At 41.4% G+C, this 20,881-nt stretch overlaps 1 protein-coding gene across 1 annotated transcript in view; it reads right to left on the reverse strand.

Moving 5' to 3' along the window:
- The window catches only part of FRYL (FRY like transcription coactivator), an 83,408-nt gene that overhangs the window by 14,525 nt on the left and 48,002 nt on the right, over positions 1 to 20,881 (reverse strand). The window contains exons 21-49 of the mRNA XM_053458436.1: positions 20,325 to 20,593; positions 19,922 to 20,117; positions 19,388 to 19,512; positions 18,591 to 18,648; positions 18,378 to 18,469; positions 17,388 to 17,560; positions 16,697 to 16,857; positions 14,693 to 14,803; positions 14,083 to 14,237; positions 13,889 to 13,988; positions 13,012 to 13,180; positions 12,263 to 12,522; positions 11,548 to 11,688; positions 11,008 to 11,176; positions 10,577 to 10,661; positions 10,150 to 10,262; positions 9,430 to 9,580; positions 9,111 to 9,214; positions 8,550 to 8,735; positions 7,939 to 8,140; positions 6,725 to 6,846; positions 5,075 to 5,262; positions 4,523 to 4,617; positions 3,631 to 4,238; positions 2,902 to 2,999; positions 2,502 to 2,672; positions 1,768 to 1,908; positions 662 to 871; positions 132 to 293 (exon numbers count right to left, since the gene is read on the reverse strand). Of these exons, the coding sequence (XP_053314411.1) occupies positions 132 to 293; positions 662 to 871; positions 1,768 to 1,908; positions 2,502 to 2,672; positions 2,902 to 2,999; positions 3,631 to 4,238; positions 4,523 to 4,617; positions 5,075 to 5,262; positions 6,725 to 6,846; positions 7,939 to 8,140; positions 8,550 to 8,735; positions 9,111 to 9,214; positions 9,430 to 9,580; positions 10,150 to 10,262; positions 10,577 to 10,661; positions 11,008 to 11,176; positions 11,548 to 11,688; positions 12,263 to 12,522; positions 13,012 to 13,180; positions 13,889 to 13,988; positions 14,083 to 14,237; positions 14,693 to 14,803; positions 16,697 to 16,857; positions 17,388 to 17,560; positions 18,378 to 18,469; positions 18,591 to 18,648; positions 19,388 to 19,512; positions 19,922 to 20,117; positions 20,325 to 20,593 (4,815 nt within the window). The remainder of the gene's footprint in view (positions 1 to 131; positions 294 to 661; positions 872 to 1,767; positions 1,909 to 2,501; positions 2,673 to 2,901; positions 3,000 to 3,630; positions 4,239 to 4,522; positions 4,618 to 5,074; positions 5,263 to 6,724; positions 6,847 to 7,938; positions 8,141 to 8,549; positions 8,736 to 9,110; positions 9,215 to 9,429; positions 9,581 to 10,149; positions 10,263 to 10,576; positions 10,662 to 11,007; positions 11,177 to 11,547; positions 11,689 to 12,262; positions 12,523 to 13,011; positions 13,181 to 13,888; positions 13,989 to 14,082; positions 14,238 to 14,692; positions 14,804 to 16,696; positions 16,858 to 17,387; positions 17,561 to 18,377; positions 18,470 to 18,590; positions 18,649 to 19,387; positions 19,513 to 19,921; positions 20,118 to 20,324; positions 20,594 to 20,881) is intronic.

Below are 20,881 nucleotides of genomic sequence, written 5' to 3' on the forward strand. Positions count from 1 at the left end.
TAGACGTAGCTTCTCATTAGCTCCCTACCCTAAAGATAATGATGCCTCTATAACATTCTTTAAAAAAAAAAAAAGAAAAAAAGAAAGGAAACGATGGTGTGCATGGGGGCTGCAAGCAGTTTTATTCATACCTGAGACAGCTGAGGCCGCTTCCAGCTGACGGGTACTAGAGCATTAGAGTTGGAGCCGGAGGAGGTGGATGATGTGCTCCGGGTCACCGCAATAACCTTTGGCTTGCCGTTGCGTCCCGCGGCACTGTGCTGGTCACCATACTTCTGCCCTATTATCGGCGTCTAGAACACACACACACAGTTAACGCCTAGAAACTCAGCCATCACTCTAAAAGGAACTAAAGATGTGTGATAAATCACAAGATAAACAATTCTTCGTAAGAAGAAATGCGACCAATGAATGAACAATGGAATGGTGGCATTTTGTCACCCCATATCTGATACCCAGACCAAAAAAAAAATATTTGTTTTGCTTTTGGAGTAATTTATATTGTGATGGCAAGTTTTTTTTTTTACAGTATGTTTTTTGTTGGGACATTATTTCTCAGAATCTAGCTTCTGCACTAAAACTGTGTTGGCATGAACAGGACCATCTAATACCTTGTGGGAGAAGATAAAGTAGAAATCACAACACTCAAATCTGCACTTGCCTCTGTTATGTCGAAATGGAAATCTAAGGTTTTCCCTGGGAGCTCTTTGGAGGCGCAATTGAAGATTTTTGCAAATGAGATTTCAGGAGAACCCATATCTCCTCCTCCACCTCCTCCATAGGACTTTGGGGCATCATTAGGCACAACGAGGCTAGCCGATCGAGACACCACAAGCTTGAGGATGTTAAGGGCTTCTTTCCAGTATGCGGTCTGGTGAGAGAAATAAATAGTGGCTTTAATATCTGAAAATACTTCCACATTAAACCTAAAAATAAAACTTGCCACAGTGAACGTGGCTGAGGCCAACCCTTCTTGGTGTGTATATTCTAGCATTAACAAAAACTATAGGACTGGCATTGACAGGAGAGAATGAAGCTATCCAACCACCGTAATTGCCATGCCAAGAATTGAATGATATTGTTTAAATGCAATATAATTCTATAATTATAAAAAAAATACAATAAATCTTAAATTACATGTTTGGGGTACATAGATATTCACGTATCTACATCATATCTACAATACAAGGTTATCTATGCTTTATAAGGCGATCTTTATAATGGAGATTGATGCCATCATAGTTTGTAATATTTTTGCCCAGAATAGAAAGAATCTTCACATATAATGTGAGACTATCAAGCAAAGCACACACACACACACACACACACACGGAATTGTGTTATGAACTGAATCTGGATTTCTAAACCTAAACAGGTTAGAATCTTCCAAGAAAAAAAATGCTGCTAAAAGTTTATACAATTCAATACTAATTAGTCCATCACGCAAAAGGTATAAAAACGTACTCTGAAAAGATAAAAAAAAAACCATACCAAAAATACAAGACAAAATATAAAATGTTACAAGAACAGCAGGATTTATCCACAATGCAAGAAAATGTGCCAGCGAATAACACAGACAACATGTATAGAGTACAGATCAAGGTGTAAATAAGCAAAAGTGCATGTTAATTCATGTCTTTTATAAGACTTAGAGAAAGGAGTGCAGCGTGATCTTCACGGAGATCATGCTTTGAATGCTGTGTTAAGTAACCGATGCACATTATATTTCTTCATACACACTACTTCAGTAGCGGTTTATGGACTCACCTGTACATATTTCCCGATAATCTTTATGATCTCAAGGTTGAACTGCTTTACGGGAGCAGCGGAGAGATCGATGTGACTGAGAAGGCTATAGATGATCTGCAGTAGAGACTGCTGCATGCTGGCCAGGCCTTTCTCAAGAAGCTAAAAAAGAAAAATAGAAACCATTCAGAATTTCCTTATATCGTCTGTGCATGTCAATCGTGTCTGAATAACATTTGTATTTATTAGCAAATATTCAGTGATTTTTGCAACTGTCATTTTAATTTTCATGGAAACTTCTTTAGTCGCATAAAAACAGGGATATTTGAAGAATATTTTCCTGTTGTTATGACAACAGTGTCTTTAAATTGATGGGTACCCTTAAATAGTCCCAAAAGAGATAAATGGATGGGGCTAAATCTGATCAAATGTAGGATTTCTGGGAAGGTTACTGTACTTTCATGCTAGGAATAAAGATATGAATCCTATATCTGGTAATTAGTATCACATTTAAAGGAGTGGGACAGCAGCCTTATGAGTATTTAAACAGTAATAAGCACTTAAATGCAAAATGGTAACAAAAATGGCATTCCATTCAGATTAAAGAAAGGTGAGAATGCCTCTCTTAACCCTTGGCTAGACATCACTATACTGATAAAAAATAGAATGTATGACATTTTACGGAAAAAGATTACAATCTAACAGACCATCCCTGTTCACCGGCTGCTGATGACCTAAATGGCGTGTTCACCTACCTCGGCGAGATAAGTCACAAGGTTGAAGGTTATGTCGGAAAAGGCGTCGTGCAGATATCGGCACACCACGTTGATCCAGTTGCTGCAGTCCCTGGAGTAGCTGTGTGTGCTGTATAAACTCATCATATGAGCCAAATTTGCAAGAGTAGATGATTTCTCCTCGGCACATACCTAGGTAAGAAACGCACAGAGCTAAAGGGACACTCATTTTGCATCAAAACCCAGCTTGCTTACGGCGGCTGCGTTCTTCCGGTTGCTTATCAAATGACTCCCTGACCTCGCTTTTACCGGCGGGTCACGAAGAGGTTAACATTCTCATTTTAGATTGGCTGTTAAACTGTAGCCCAGTTGGCCACCCTGGATTTAATCTCACAGGGGGTGCGCTATGAAATCGACTTACTTTGGCTATCCTGTCTGCAGTTTCTTTACAGAATTGCGTTGGGTTATCAAAATGCTGAATTAGATGAGGCAACAAGCACAGAATGTTGAGAGGAAGCCCTGGAAAATAAATTAAACAGTATTAAATGTTCACCGTCTATAAAGGGACATTACTAAGACCGTTTTCAATTTAAATGGTGTGTAATATGTGATGCAATTCATTGGTTTATTACACTGTCATTCTGCTCATTTGTAAATCAAGCTGCTCACACTCACACACAAAAAGCGACGACAAAGTGTGTACATGAAATTCAACGCGTGGTACGCAGTGTGTATCCATAAGAGGTGTTTGGGTGCCGGCCCCGACATCGTGAGCACCCCCCCATTTCAGTTCTGCTTTAAGTGGTTAGAGCAGAAGCCCCAGAAATAAGCATTCTGACCGATCAGCCAGGACATGAGCCTGCTGGCACTATAACCGTGTATTTCACCGTGTACATCATGATTTATCTGTATACATATTTTTTTGCAGTTTCTATGTCACTTTTTGGGCGGCACAGAACACGGTTAGGCTTATACACAGCAAACAGTCTGAGCTTTTAGAAAATAGGGACTGTCCCTTCTTAAGAGGGACACTTGGGAGGTTTCCTGAGAATCCGTAACAGTCCGGCTAAGTATTATCATTACCGGCCACAGCCTAGCTTCAAACGTAAATCAATGATAGGGTTTCTTTTAAGGCTACGGAGCAACCTACCGGCTATAAGGGGTGGATCCACTAACTTATGCTTCGATGTGGTGATGAGCTTGCTGAGAAGGTGAACGGTCATCTCCTGTGTAGCCACCGAGGTAAATCCCTTAAGGAAGAGCTGCTGAAGGCCTGGAAAATTATTCCACTTCAGTTTAGCCTGCACCGTCTCGATCTTCTCCCGGCTGTCTGATTTGTCTAGAGGCATGTGCGTCAGCAGCTTGTTTAAAAGCTTCAGAGCGAGGAGGTACTCATACTCGTAGTCTGATTCCAGCAAGGACGCTGCGATCCAGAATATGGTAGCCATGAGGTTGGTGGGATCAGTAGCTGGCTGCAGATCCTGCATTCCTCCCTCTCTGAGGGAGGAGAGGCTTCTAGTCCTTGCTAAACTGCCGCCGTGATTTATCCTTCCATCCATTATATCCAGTGTGTTACTCCGCCGCCTGTCACCTCTCCGGTCGACAATTAAACTTAGCCGCAAAGAGTTACTCCTCGCATTGTTGTAACATCCCATGAAGTTACCGCTACTCAAAGGACTTGTGCTTAGGTTCAGCTGTCCGGTGCTCTTCCTGTTGGCTGCGTGCTTGTTGCCCATTATTGGGTCATGGTAGGATGTTCTAAAAGAAGAAACGTAATTGAGTGATAAAAGACAAAAAAACACAAATACATCACACAAGCAGTGTCTTGGTAGACTTCCTTATGCGGAGGACAGAAAAACCTAACTCCTGGACACGCGTTCCCCTCTTTGTTTCTACATGAATTTGCTCGCTCCCACACGTGAGCATCTGATGTTTGCAAATGAAGTGCACATTATGGCATATAAAATAGTGTACGTGTGTAATACGTATTATTACCACTACAATGGTACGACGTATATGCAAGTTTTCCGAAAGCTACTTACTGAGTGAGTGCAGAGAGAAGATCATAATGCTTCATGGTCTCAGACAACGTGTCAATCGCTGACTCCAGTGTTAGAAGAAGCTCTATCACAAAACCCTAGAAAAAAAATTATTACCATGCAAAGAATACAACGATGGAGCCTATTACTCACAATGCTGATCAATCACAACTTCAGCAGTACTTCCTGTAATGATCTGACCTCAAAATATTGAAGGGATTTACTCTGGGAAGGTTATTGAGCATCAACTTGAAATTAAAGTTTAAGGGTTACGTAATAATTACATGAACACGAGGTCTTTATTTCACTATTGGATATGTAGCTTTGTATCTGTGATTGGGTACAGGACTGCGAACATGAAGGCAGCAGGCAAAAGAAGATGATGTAACCAAACTACTGAAGAACATTAAATGGCCTCCACTGTCTCTCATAAACACGGTATGGCGACTGATGCCGCAGCCAGAAACAGGAACCCTACCGACAAATCATGCATGAGCATGATTAGATTTTAAATAGATATTATATATAAATCACAACCCTGTATAAAGAGCTTACCTGGGCCTCTTCACCTGCATCCCCAACAGTATCCACCAGTCTGGAAAGCAGATCTGAGAGGGTCTGTGCAGTAAGTGGTTGCTTGAGGGCACGGAATATCTGAAAAGACCTCCCGGCGTAGTGACGAGACGAGCAAGAAAGAGCCGTTTGCAGGGCTACCTCACTCAGGTGGCACTCCAGCTGGAACCCTGTAGGATGCACAAGACAAAGGTCAAGCTAAAGACCTGAACGGCTGGGGAGGAGTAAATGTCTTCACGTTTTGATGCAAACTGCAGAGATCCCCTCTTACGTTTTCCTCTCATGGCACACATTTCTCGGGTTGTGTAGCAATGTGTTTTAAAAGCCACAAAAGAATTACAGAGAACCCCCCCCCCCAACATGTATACTAACTAAGGGGTATCTGGAAGCTTTGTGGCATCGGCATATGTACATATGAAAATTGCCCGATCCAGGTTTTCAGTCTGCTGCTAAACACTTTGGAACAAATGCGACCATCCCCAAAAGGTTTCCATATTTCCACGACCCACGCATGGCCTAATGGAAAAGCTTGGGACAATAATGGCTGCAACCCAACCCCGAACTGTCTTAGCACATAGTAAGTAGCGATATGTATTTAGGGCTCTAATAAAACTTAAATCTATTCACTGGTATATGAACTACATATTCAATTTGCTAAAATGTAGTTTATATGCCAGTGAATATAATAAATATACTCATTGTCAGTATGAACCCCAGACAAACGTAACGCCTTGAGCGACAGCTACCACACAGCTAAGAAATTAATGTATTGTGCCCCCTACTGGCAAAACAGGAGTCTGCGCTGAGAGGTATGCTGATAGCGGTAACATCCATGGATGGTTATACATTTCAGATCTACTTTTTTCACCCCAACAGTGAGACCTGGCTAACTTTATAACCATAAATCAGCTATACATCATTTAACAAGTACAGCTAGTTAGACTACTTAAGGCACTTGCAATAACTGGAGTGCGACTTGAACCAGTCTACTTGTGGAGGAAAAACACGACAGGGTTATGTAACAGTAAAATCGATACTGCTTCGAACAAGCTAAGGGGGTAAGAGAGTGTATGTTAGAGAGTGTGTATGTACCGAGAGAGTGTGCATGTACCGAGAGTGTGTTAGTATGAATGTGTGTGTTTGCAGCTGTGTAAATATGCAGAGTGCGCATGTTTTTGCATGAATGTGTGTGTTAACATGACACCTAGTATTTACTCAAAATCGGTTTTAGCACATGCTCTCGGAATTAATGGAAAATGAATAATAGTTATTACCCAATGAATAGTAGTCATTTATTGACCTCGGAAGGATGAAGGGCTGAGTTGAACCTGCGCATTTACCACCTGAGCCATATAATCGGTGTTAGAGGGAGTGTGTATGTCAGCATGAGTGTGTATGTGTAAGTGTGTGTTAGAGGGAGTGTGTATAATAGAATGAATATGTGCACTGGGGGTGTCTTTACCTGCCAGCAGGTGCCAGCCGAACTCTGCAGCTTATTTTAGACTACTTTATAAAATCTCCTGGATATTGCAAAGTCACAGTAAGCAACATATATGATGCTGATGATTTTGACACATATGTAAGATTTAGGTACAATAAATAAGAATATTTAACACCACCAAGTAAACATACCTGATCGAGAGTTCTTAAAGACAGAAACCACATGCTTTAAAAATGCAGCGAGTTGTTCAGCACTTTTAATACAGGGGTTCTTCGCAGAAACATCTTCATGGTTCCACAATGGTCCTCTTTTTCTATAAAAGACATTGTAAAAATTAGCCGTGTAACATGTAAAAGCAGTTCTGCAGCTGAAAGTTGAACAGAGTGGAAGAGAATTGTAGTGTAAACACTCAGACACAAATCTTTGTTCTTTTTTGCCTCTCAAGCCTCCACTATTTGCCGCTAAAGGTACTAGAATAAAGTAAAATGCTCCAACTATGTTACACTGACCAATCAGGGTGTAAGGACTACCAAATCAATAGCCCCCTCCTGCCCCTTATTGCTCCTTACGAGCAAGCAAAAGTCACAGAGAGGTATCAAGAGAGGGCAAGAATATTCATGATTGGTGGTTCTCCTCCTCCACACCACTTCTGCTTGCTAAGAGCACAAAGTAACGGGTGCCCTACAATCTATGAGACAATGCAGAGACATGAAAATCTACAAAGTGATCTATAACACACAATAAAGCAATATGTTGTGCTCTGGCCTCAGATACATAAAAATAACCCATAGACACAGGTCTACATTTGCTAGTCTTTCTGTTAGCTCATGTGAAACAAAGACAGATAACTAGAATGGGACATGACAGTCACTTAAAAACTTGATTTAGAGTAATGAAACCCAGCCCTGAAAATAAGGGCTCTTTATGCACTTCAGTCATGAAATAGCAGCCTGAAAAACGAACTCTCTTCATGTTACATCAGGTTTCTGCCAAAGCTGCAGGCCCTTATTTTGTCTCCCTGCTTCGTGGAAGACGGCTCGTGAGTCACTTCTTCGTTTCCTCTGTCAGCGAGAGAGCAGATATTGACAGCGAGGAATGGATGACTTCCCGCAGCTTCCGCAAGCAATCATGCAGGAAGCTAAAAGACGTCCCGAAGCTATACGTTGATGCACAGATAGGCCTACAGCAGGAGAGGAGCTATTTCCAACCCATAGCCCAGTGCATTTGTATAGGTTTAACTTTCTCCTAAAAATAACTCCAGCAGTCTGTGTTAATGCTGGCATGGCCAGGGTATATTTCTCTGTGGCATAGTGATATGTATATAAGACAGGGTACAAATTTAAGGCCATATAAACATTTGTATATAAAAGAACCTGTTCACCTAAATGACTGTGTGAATCTATACCTTGAAGTAATGAATTCCATGAGTGTCTTCACTTTCTCATCTTGCTCTATGGAGAGGTCCACCTCGTTGAGGATGGTGGTGTGCAGGTGAGGGACAGCTGTGCTGGTGTTCCCTAAGCTAATGCTAGAAGAGGTAGAACTGGAGCTGAGTCCTGAGTCCGTCATGGGAGAAGGCTGGTATTCAGGCATAAAATCATTAATACCTGCAAAAGCACCACAGAGAGACTAAGTATCAGCAACTCAGTACAGAATTATACGCACCAAAAACACTTTGGGGCCATGACAAGAACTGAAGTTTAAATGGTGATGGACGACAACAAACCGTAACTTGCTTCGCAAGCAGCTTTTTCCATTCTTTCCACAAGCAGCTTTTTCCATTCTTTCGCCTTAAAAGTTTAGCAAATTTTATGGTGAAAGAATGGAAAAAGCTTTTTTCCCCATTTATGAATACAAAGTTAACTGGAACGTAGGAAGGATTCACGCCCATTAATGTGTCCATTTTGGTAACGTTTGTAAATCGTTAAACCTGGTTAGGTCCTATTAATGGTAGACTTTCATGGTATTGATAACTGCAGGAGTACTCCTTGGCTGATGTTAAGATGACGGCTGTACCTGTGAAGGAGAAGTCCAGATGTGAATTGTGTTTGACGGTAAGCACCCTCGGCTCGTTACATTCTCTGTTCCTGAGAAGGACAGAAGCAACGGTCTGCACGCTGCTGTTGGAGCCTGTGACAATCAGTAAATGCAGAAGGAGGCGTTTACAGTGTTCATACACCTCAGCATGGTAGTGGTCCAACCCTAAAACACAATATTAGAGAACTTCAATACAAATTAGTAACAACGCTGTCCAAAGATCAAGCTTTGACCATTTCAACGTCTTTCCAGCGGGCCACATGCAAAAAGATTGTTCCATTTGTGCCGCTAGAATGTGAGAATGTGTTGTGCTGTGTGGGTCAGTGCACAGCAGTAGTGGATAGCAAAATGCAAACCATGTTAAGATTGTTGAACAGACTTATAAGGTGTACGAAGGTCAATAGTTTCATGACCGACATGTTAATGCCCAGTGGCTTCAAACGTTAGAGGATTATTTGTATTTATGTTACAAGTTTAGCTGTAGTCATATACGTATTTGGCGACTATTGCAAATGGAATGTGAGATATAGCTCTTGTTACCTATGAAAATTGCATGAAGTAAGAGGTGTAGGTAGCCCCCCCATTCAACTTTCACACTGTGATCAATGATCAAATCCGTCAGAAGGATCACTGCTATGTTACACCTGAAACAGAAAAAGGCACAGATTGTGTAATAGTTGTACAGAAAGTAGTGGAAAGGCTTAAAGACACTGTTAGGCATCCAACAGATACAATGTGAAATCTACGTCCTAAGGGTTTAAGGTCGCTGGTGCTATTTTGCACAGTTCCTCCTGTCCCATTTTCGCTTCATATTCACGTTCTGTCTCCTTTTAGTATACTTGGTGTATCACGTTCATACCTGTGTAGAGAAGTGCCAGGTGATGAGGTTTCAGGCAGATAATCCACCAGTGGTGACCAGCATCCTCCGCTGGGTGGGAAGGGTAGTGGTTCTGCTCCATTGTGCTCCATCACCTTGAGACGCCAGTTTGAGAACAGCGGCATGGAATCACCTGTACATCAATAAAAATGGCACTTCTGCATTCATTGTTGCTCAGTTTCTAGTTACATTCGCCTTAATTTACATAAAACACACGTATATATTTCCAATTTCTCAAAGCAAGAACAGGTACTGCCTTTGAAATATTTCGCAAATACCCTGAGACTTGAGCATTACGAGTTATGTCATCTAACACAATAAACGCAAATAGGCCTTCTAGAAAGCTGCTAAGAGCATTAGCTTCACTCCGAGGTAGCTCTGTACAGCTTTCTAATGCGGACAGCCATGAAGAACACGCAGTCATGTCAGTGATAACCAATAGAAAAAAGCAGTTTGAGGCCCACTAAATGGATCGTCCTCCAAGCTGTGAGAGCCTCCACATAGCTGGTAAGACTTGGCTCAGCGGAGTCAGTAGCCCCAGCATTATTTTCACTTCTTTAAGAAGCTGATTATATAAGAAATGGAATTATGTAATTGCTTTACAGAAACTTAGTGCAAGGAAATCTCTTACGTGTGTGTTTTTTATATATATTTGAATCTAAAGCATAATTTGAAGGGGAAAAGTCATGGGATGGTTCATACTTTTTTCTTCCTCGTACGACCCCCCAGAGCTGCTGCTGTAGCGGGACTCCAGTCTGTGGTGTTGGCGATTCAGGTTACTGTTCAGACCGCTGTAGATATCTAGATGCACATAGCTGGTGGAAAAGACATACAAAAACTAAGTATGGACGTCAGCTTATACCTGATTAACTTCAGTTAACGCTTTTCATTCACCTCATCATCATGGCATAATAACCTATTGTATGAACTAGAATTAGGCATTCTAAAAGCAATTGTGCCTCAGTAACACAATGAGGACACAACTCATCCTCGATCCAGAGGGAAAATGGTGTTTGCCAGGTGGCGTGTTTACCTCCCCGTACTGCAAACATTTTCCTGAACACATGAGCATTAGTGCTGGACGGGCAGGATGGTTCTTATCAGCCCATACATTGTGGGGGACACTTACTTTTCTTCCATGCCGTCTCTCAGATGCTTGTTTTCTTGATTCCCATCAGCTGGAGCTACCATGGTATTGCTGCTGGAAGTGGTACCTGGTTTGGGGGAAGAGATGTTTTCAGATCACAGACGGTAATACATTGAACTGCCCTTGCAAGACAGTTGCTCGTTTTGATACACATACAAATATTATTACTGCTGTATTCAGTGCGTATATTAAAGCATACAGAAAACAGAGCAGAGAAAACATGAAATTTGTAAATAAACGCATTCAGAACATATTTTTTATTCAAACAATCACCAGAAATGTATGCAAATGTATTCTGTGCCTAATAACATGTCTCATGGCTCCCAAAGAACAAACTAACAAATGCTACCACGCGCAATGTTCACTGGCATCTGAACCCACCCCTGCCACTACGGACGACAAACATGACTTACCTGATGTGACGGAGGGGATTTTATAGCTGGAAGTGATGCGATAGTACGGGGGATTGTCCATGTGAGTTACTCCGGAGCTCACTTGGTCTGTAAGCTGCAGCTCGCTAACCAACTCTTCAAGGAGCTGCATGGTCTTATCTCTGCCCAGATACACGATCACCTTCTTTACCTAAAAGATCATCAACAATGAGCAACATGTTTAATGGCATGCTGTCCACAGGCATGTGCGAGCTTGCAAATGCCTCCAATGCACACGTTTACCCCTTTCATCAGGGGATGTCTGCCTGGTTCACCAGTGGAAGCGGGGGCTCCACCACCACAGGTCTCTATGGTAGCCTGAAACAGCAACTTGCTTTAACCTACAGACTAAACTTTTTTCCCCATAAGCCCGCCATTAAGGCTTGAATTTCTATTTAACTAAGCTAAACAGAGAAAAGCCAGACTTTTGCCTTCACGACAAATGACAGTTTTTGTTAATTAAGCATTATCGCACCATTCTGGACACTACGGGCAGGTTACGGCACATTTCTTGGCACTCACATAAGGTAGAAGGCTGGGCTCGCTATTCACGCCACAGATGCTTATCAGAAAGTGCAAAATGATTTTCAGGTTTTTTGGCCAGCCATCTGCAAGCGTCGTCCACACGTTCTCAATTTCTGACCAAGCAACCTCGTCACCGTACTGTAACATAAAACATTAAGCGTTAAAACAAAACTCCATTAGTACCCAGCTTTTTTATTTTATATACAGTTTTCTAACCAACCCCAATAATAAGGGCTCTTAATTCTTAAAATATTCTGTTTTAAATATTCGTTTATTAACAAGAAAGCTGGTAAGCAACGCAGTTCTGCAACAGTGAGGTGTCTCTAGAGCGTGTATTTATACTTTTAAAAGAATAGAATAGTCATCACACTAAAGAAAAAGATAGATTGAAGATCCCATTACGAGGGTCCAACCCAAGTGAGCTTCAGGATTTTGGAAAATTGCCATCCCAATCAGTCCTACATGATGCCAGGGATGGTCCATCATGCATTAAGCAATATGAAAATACAGCTCTTCCATAATTACCCCTGCCAACTAATGCTTTAGTGCATTAACTCCAGTGTGCGCTTATTACAATTTAGAGTCATGTGCGAAAAATGAGATGTATATAACAAACTGTCGCTAAATATTCAGAGCTTTCCACTACACTACAGGGGAAATAATGAATGACTAGCTCAGTATCACACATTTGTTATGTAAGCAACATATTTACCTTGGCAGTCATATACATCAAGTTGTTTAAAACCATAGCTGTGGCTTGAGGCGACCCCCAGCCCTCTCCTCTGAGCCAGCGCCTGCTGTTCACCATCATTTCTCTGTCTCTGAGCGAGTCCTCCACCTCCTCTTCATGTCTACGCGCCGTGGGCAGAGGCTTCAGATCCACCAATTCTATGTTGTTCATCCAGGGCAGTAAATAGTGCAACATCACCTGTCGGCCAGCAGGGTGCGCCGTCTGTATTCTCTGGCTGATTTCTATGAGAAGAAAGTTATAGCAAATACATGTAAATAGGCACTATGGAACCCATAAGAAGTCTGCGCATGATGCTATGCCAGTTATTTAGGGAAAGTATTTTCATCCCCAACAGCTCACTGAATTGTATGATGAATCGACAGCAAGTCAGTAACAAGGGGCTTTTGAATTGACCCATGCCTTTCAGAAATTGCCACTACTATATTGTATAGAAGGTTATATTGACCCATGTCATATTAAAGTTTCTTCCCCTGATAGCAGAATTCAAAGTAGCTTAATTAGGGTTTTTATTGCCTTCTTTTGGATCAAGAGTAGGAAGGTTAGGTAGGAAGGTTAGGTTGAACTTCATGGACTTAGGTCTTTTTTCAACCTTAGGTACTATGTAACTGATAAAAATGTATTTTGCATTTGCCGCCAAAGCCACACAATCTGCACTGTTTTGATAAACACAAGGTATCAACAAAAACACACAACCAGCAGCAGAAACATACCTGAAAAAATGGCAAGGGTTAACTCCGGGTAAGTCCTCGCCAGTTCCTCCGACAGCTGGTAATAGGACACAGAGTATAGATGTGGCAGGGGCGAGGGGAGGCCCAGGATGCCATCCATTCTGTGTACTTCAAGTTTGTGAGCATAGCGGAACATCTTCGGTTCCAAGATCTGCAATAAATAAATAAAAGGCATTACTGATCTACGAGATGCATCACATCGTCATTTAAACATTTCCCCATTAAACATTTTTGTTTAGGAAACCGCGCTGTCAGCTCGGCAGTGAACATTGGGAGCTAAGCAAACGATTATCTTAACATTAATCTTAATATTAAGTACAATAAATGTGTTAGTAAGCAAGTGCAACAGGTTGGAAAAAATCAGCCAAAATTGAAAAACGCATGGCTATTTATCTAAAAATTGCTGTCGTATTGCTTTTGGGGCTGGGTTGGACGAGCCATCAAGCATCGTGTGCAAAATATTTTTTTTTGAGGAGATTGTGGACACTTTTACAAGCCTCGGGAAGATAGAAGAGGCCTTGCAAAGTTTGCCGAGCCATTAATTCTTCCTGAAACTAGAGATGTGCGAATGGAATCAACGACAGCTGTTAAAGGGTAGTTTATGAAGCCATAAGCTTCGGCTACTCAATTAAACTGTGTTGTGTTTGTCTTTTAATGAGGTCTTTTCCACGTTTATGTGACTGTTTTTTATTTTCCAAGTAATAAAAGACAAGGTCGTAAGAGTGGATCAATGTGTACATTCGGACCGAAGCGCTCACGTGCCCAGCCTGCGAGCGGATTGTTTTTTATTATTCTTTTTCTTTCTAGCTACTGAACTTTGCTTAAGACATAAATCCAATGATATAGCGTATTTACAAACCTGCAGTAATTGCATAGCAACCTCATAGATATCCCTCGCAGAATCTGCTGCCTTGAACAGGATCAGATTAAGAAGGGTCACAGTGTCACACTGATAATCCCTGTAGAAAGATTACACAGATTTATTTTTCTGTACAGAAATAACTTTTTTTTTTTTTTTTACAGGGTTTGTGTTTACAATAAATATGGTTTTACCTGTTCTGGAAAACACTGGCTATGGCTTTAAAACAGCCAGATGCCACCCTCTTGGAGCCCGTGTAGCACCGATCCACTGCCCAGTACATAAGGTTACTCTGGTCGGGGTTCAGCTCCAGTAAAAGCATGACGGCTTCACATCCTAACTGGTGCACCTGTTGGTGAGGTAGTGGTAATTATGGCACACCAATATATATTTCACATGTTATTCACAACAGGGCTGTAAGTAACCCAAAGGCTAGTTTTATGGGAAAGAGCTGGACAGAGATCCAGAAATCATCGCATTATTACTGGCAAAAGCAAGTTGGATGGGACAGTGCGGGACGCGGGTGACATATTCCAGGCCTCTCAAAAGTACTCTGTAACTTTACATTAACCTTTGAAGGTTTCAACTCAATTGCGGGGGAAACAACCTATCAGCACCTGCTTTTGTGTTCCAAGTTTTAAACAAAAGCTATTAATGAGATAAAAGTTTACATGTTTAATAATTATAATTAATTTTTGGCTCTCAACGGGACTAGCAACGATGTTCGTAATGTTGCATGACATTGTAGGTGTTGGATTCTGTAGAGAGGGTGCACCACCTTTACTGACTTCTAGGCCAAAGTACCTTTTTGTCCTGGGAATCTAGGATATTATCCAGCCATTTGTACAAGTAGCCATCAGATGAAAGACCAACGTTATCAGCCACCGGGCCGCAACAAAGAACAGCCGACATCGCCTGTAGAAAGAGCAAGAACAAAACATGTCCGTGATGTACGATATAAAAATCTTCCGTTTACAAGAACAGCAATTTACAACTACTATTACAGCAATAAAGCTTATAATTCCCATCTCTCCGTCTTGCTTATCTAGATTTAGTAGAGGCAACACGTATTAACCCATACCCTGCCAGCTGTGTGTGCTAACACGTATCCAGTACCAATAAACACTGGATGCCTCTCTCTATAATTCCGTGATGTGCCCGTGATGTATATTTATTTCTCTGTGGACGGTGTTTTCCACAAAGGGGTCTGTTCACTAATGAGTTTACAGGACAGCTGTATTTGACTTCACTATTATAAAAGGTCCGAACCCAATAAGCTTCTTCTGTAAAAAGAGCATGGCTAGTCCTGTATAATGCATGGCTAAATTGGTGTGATTTCTTCAGACTCATCGTCCATTGAATGATACATTACACAGGGCCAGCACAGCCTTCTAGCAGGAGGAACTTGCCAGTGCTGATCGCTCTTAATGAATACTGGAGTTAGGGTTTGAAGATTTAACTCTCCATTTGGTACATAGACCCCAACACATATTTGATAAACACAGGGTAGCCTTTTCTCTACCATGTTTACCATATCAATGAACATGAATGGTGGGACTCCAGAAACACATTTGTTGCAACACAAACAAAAAAGAAAACTGCAGGTATTTGCAAGAAACACGGGGCTATGAGTAACACAGAGAAAGCTCAGCAAGTATATTATACGTGCGCACACATACAAATCCACACGCACACACTGCCCGCTACTAATATTGGCACCCATGGTAAATATGAGTAAATACACAAAAATACTTTGCTCTCATTGATTTCAAACAGAACACAGGTTTATTAAAAAAAAAGTATTGGCACCTCTTTTTTTCATATTTGAATTCATATGAGAATTATATTTGAAGTATATTCCCATTGGTATTCCAGTACATCGGGGTTACTAGGAACAGGTAATTGTTCAGCCATGACTTCCTGTCTCACAGGGGTATAAATATTAGGTAACACATCAGCTAAATTGCCTTACTCAGTCATCACAATAGGTACGACCAAGGAATATAGCTGTGATGTGCGGCAAAAGGTTGAGCTTCACAAAATGGGAAGGGGCTACAAGAAAATAGCAAAACATTTTCAGGACAATTAAAACGTTCCAGTCAACTGGAAATGTTATGAATGAACCTGTTATATGGTCAAATGAAACCAGCGTGGAGCTTTTTGCCAATAATCACTAGAGGTGGGTTTGGCGCATACAGAGAGGTAGCCATATGGAAAAGTACCTCAAGCCCACGGTTAAATATGGTGGTGGCTCTTTTTTGGGGGGCTGTTTTTCTGCCAGAGGACCTGAACGTTTTGTTAGGATACATGGCATCATGGACTGTACCAAACATCAACAAATATGAAGTTAACTCCTGACCGTCTCTGCCAGAAAGCTTAAAATGGGCTATGGCTGGATCCTCCAGCAGGGCAAACCCACAAAATGGATTACGGGCCACAAAATCAAGGTCCTACCCATGGCCATCCCAGTCCCCTGACTTGAACCCCATAGAAAACCTGTGGGGTGAACTGAAGAGGAGAGTCCACCAGCGCCAACCTCAAAAATGGAAAGATCTGGAGAGATTCTGTACGGAGGAATGATCTCAGATCCCTTGCCGTGTATTCTCTAACCTTATCAGACATTATAGGAGACGACTCAGAGCCGTTATCTTAGGAAAGGGGGGTAGCACAAAATATTAACTAAAAGGGTGCCAACAATTGTGTCACACATATATTTAACAATATTTTGGGGGGAAAACCTGTGTTGTGTTTGCCATTGTTTCATATTGCTTCAGGGAAGCGATACACGTTCTTAATACACTACATTACCTTCAACGCACAGTACTGGTGCCGATTTATCTGCATGTTCCGATCGCTGTATCTGTCCAAGGGAGTGAACATGATGCTGAAGGGCCCGGCCCAGTGACTGAACAGCATGAAGAGACTATGGCGCAGACTCTGCTGGGGAAATATACTCCGTCTCTGGTGCACTGCAAGAACATCACAAATATTTAGGAGGCTGACGCCTTACGCTAAAGCAGAAGGAGCTACAATGATCTGCTTTTAACGCGTTCCACAGGATAAAATATATGTATTTAAAGACAGATAAGAGTCATTTGGCCCATCTAATTCTGACTTCTGGAAAATGAATGTAGTCATGAAATAAAGGAATGAAAAGATAATTTTGTTTACTCTTGGCTATCAGTTGTTACTTTTACGCATGCTGACTATACCTGTCCCTATTAACCCTCTGACAAAGTCAACGTATGGCTGCATTTTTAGGCCAGACCTTCTTCAGCATGCTCAGATGTTTCACCTACAGGTGAGCAGAGACGTGGACCTCTTTTTTCTCCCTAATCACGCCATTGTTAGCATCCATAAACAGAAATAACAAACCAGCCGCATGCAGTTGGAAGATGATTCCGATTTTCCAGCTACCATTTCAAAATGACTAGTTTATCTCTGTACGGTCCAAATTTCCACATCAATTAACAGTCAACAAATACAAAGAAAGAAATACCTGGAACATTCTGAATGATATTCGCCACTAAGGCACTAAAATGGCATCGGATATCCTTAAGCGTATCAGAGTCCTTCTCGTTCTCTGCCTCCAGCAACTGCCTGGTTAAATCCACGTACTCTAACAGAGTATTGTTCAGGGAATGGGCTTCATTATCAAGGCCACCACTTGCACTTGGAAAGAAAGGACAGAAAAACAGTTCATCACAACAAACGCATACAGAATGCTTACATGCCCTGGGCAGGAGGCATCGGAAATTCTTACAGAAGAAAAAAATAAGAGCTCACGTATATCACTGGAGTTTTACTGCATATCACTACGTCAAACATCAGCCTTCGATTATTGCCCAAGCTAATTTGAATGGAACAATACATAGAAAAACAGTCCTGTTGTCAAGGTTATATCTGCTTTTATTAGAAGTTTAGTATTGCTTGCTTGTTCATTTATTCTCATGCCTGGAAACATGGCAGACTTACGCAGTATTCCAAGGGAACGCTATACATATATATCTTCATCCAACACAGCAATATGAGAGATGTAAAGAGGAGGTGCCACCATTTATTTTTAAATTTTAGTATCGGAATTAAGTTTTCCAAACTACTATAGGCTGTTTTTGGGGTTTTTTTAACCGCTTAGTGTAGGGTTTGAGCAGCAAAAGTCACCCAAAACATCACATAACCACCAACAATGGCAACCACGAGATAAAACCACAACTCTTCTCCAAACTCTCTTTTTAGCAAAAGAACCCCATTGTGAAAAACTGCTGGGGTGGCAACACATCCGATATTTTTCAGTGTTTCCTTCCAGGCTAAGGCGCTTATCTGTCTACACCTCGTATTTAGCGGTACTCACAACATGAGTCTTTAGAAAGAACGTACAAACAAATCATGAAAACGCAAGTGAGTATTTATGAAAATGACTAACTGCTCTTTGAATAATATTTATTATATCCAATCTAAATCACGCATATTACAATTTTGAAATGCATACCTGTGACTAATGACTCCAGCATCTGCCAGCAGTTCAAATATACGGACGAGTTGTACTCGTAAAATATCTCGACGCCTGCGTCGCTTCATATTCTGCATTAAAAGCAAAAAAAGGAGAAAACATTTTTACCAATTTTTCCTTATTTACTGGGTAAACGAGTTTGCCGAGCAAGACACTCTGCAGTTCTATCCCACAGACAGATAACGCAATTACCTCTGGCCTTCTATCAAGTGCTTCCTTAATTATAGGGTGCAGTTCTTCAATTAATTCCCTGCGTGCAAACAAAAGATATCAGAATTAGACACCTGCGGATAAAGCAGCTGTTCAGAATTACCGGATATGATGGGCGCTAAATATTAATTAAATAACAGAATGAAAAAGCACTTACAACGTAACGTAATCTGGGCAATTTCTGGTCAGTGAGCAGACTCAGAATACAGCCCGATTTTAAAATGTGTTTGCAGATCTTGTTACTCGTTCCATAACTCAAATTTTGAAATTGTGCTATTGATAAGGCATTATTATAGATTGTAAGAGTATGTTTTAACATGTGTTTAATGTTTGCTGCTAGCAATTATGTTACTGGCCCTCTATTGTAATAGCCCTAGAGAATCTGCTTGTGCTCTCTTAGTAAATATAATGTGAGGACCGTGCCGCTTACTGAAAATGAGGATTACTACTTATTTCAAGACATAATGCCTGCTGGCACACGGAAAGTTAAATCTCCAAGTCTAAAAAGCCCACACAGCATTACCTAAAGTCTTAACTGGTAGACAGAAGAAAAAAAGCAGACGAGATAGGAAGATATAGAAGTTGATGCCCTGAAGCCATGGCAGGGTGAAGATTTATTATATTAAAAAGGACAGCAGAGAGAAATACAGTAACCTCGCTATAATGTATCGCTAAAAACCTAGCAGGAAGAAGCAGCAGCCTAAACTGATTGACTCGTCATATTGGATGGTTTCTCAGGTTAAAATACGTGTCTTTAAAAGAGTAAGGCAACTACGTACCTAAAAGCGCCTGGGTTGGTCCTGCCAAGGCCCAGAACAAGAGATTCAGTGATTTCCATGCTCTCGGAGCGCATCATCGGTACTATGTGCTTAAACAAGGATGAAGGGGACGGATTTCCGACAATCTGAAAAAACAAGGATACCGTTTCACCCCCGGAATAAACAGCGTGCGGCTTTCAAATGGGGAAAAAAGGAGAAACTATTCTTAAAAAAAAAATAAAGGTTGCCAGTAAGGCCGTGGATATTTATCAACAAGCAAACACACAAGTGGAAGATTTTACTTCTGTTCTGGAATGCTGCAAATATAGCATTACAATAATGAAACGTTATCACATGACGTGTTATCCAGAATCACTCGTCTCAGTGATGGTCAGAGGCCCGTTATATTGTATGTGCATCGCAGCAGCAGCCTCACTTAAGTCTATATCCAGCAAAGTCCACCAGATCATCTCCAGTGGCTCTTATGCCCAGATTTTCTAAAAGGTGCTAGCCAGAACCCTTAAGCCCAGCACAAAATCGTCGCATAGAACCTACTTTGGAATCAATGCTATATCCGCTGTCAGGGGTAGACGCCAGCGTCTCGGGAGGGGAACATCGGACTGAACCAGTGGACACCGAAGAAGCTGTGGGTGTTGCTGCACTGCAGCAAAGGATTAAATAGTTTCTCCAGAGCCCAATGTAGGAATCGTTGCCCGTGACTGCAGTGACCTTCTTTGCATTGATGGGACTGCTGCAAAAAATTAAATAAAATAAAAAAAAAAAACACACACCAAGAAAGCAAATGTTAACTTCTGTCCAATCGAGGAGGAAAAGTGTTAGAAAGGATTGAGCAAAACATGTTTAATATAGGAAATATTACAGTACATAAACACGTCAATAAAAAACAAGACATGCAACATCACTGCAGACTTCATACGAGCACCCAATAAAACCTTACTTTATGTCAACTTGCGGAGAAAGAAGCTGCAGGCGCGTGTACGAGAACATCCAGGCATAGTTTACAGCGGTGGGGCAGTACTTTGGAAGGTTCTCCTGTTTCAGGAAACTGGAGAGGCTTATTATCCATGGGTCTTGGCCTTGTGTCACGTGAGCAAAGATCCATATGTTTGATGGACTGACCACGTCAAACTGGTGACTGATTGGGGATGAGCTCCATTCTGCTAATGTCTGCAAGTCTATGGCGCTTGGACAGTAGAGCAATGTAGTCTGCAGAAGGAAAGTACAGAAAATATGAACTATACATTGGTGATGTGAGCATGTATTCTCGGCTATGGAAGAACACATGGTATTTCTATTTAAGGGCAAATTTAACTCGCTGTGTTGCTGCCTTGACGGATGGTCTGGGTGGTCTCGCTATACGGACCGAGCAGCTGGAAACTTTGTGCCCATTAGAACAACCTGTCTGACCAAGGAGTGAAGAGACAATGCTCAAACTTTTTCATGTTTGGGAACTTTACTGGGCTTAAGTGGCCCATTAAGTGTCAATAGTTATAT

Source organism: Spea bombifrons, chromosome 1 (assembly GCF_027358695.1).
Source record: "Spea bombifrons isolate aSpeBom1 chromosome 1, aSpeBom1.2.pri, whole genome shotgun sequence".
NCBI classification, from domain to species: domain Eukaryota; kingdom Metazoa; phylum Chordata; class Amphibia; order Anura; family Pelobatidae; genus Spea; species Spea bombifrons.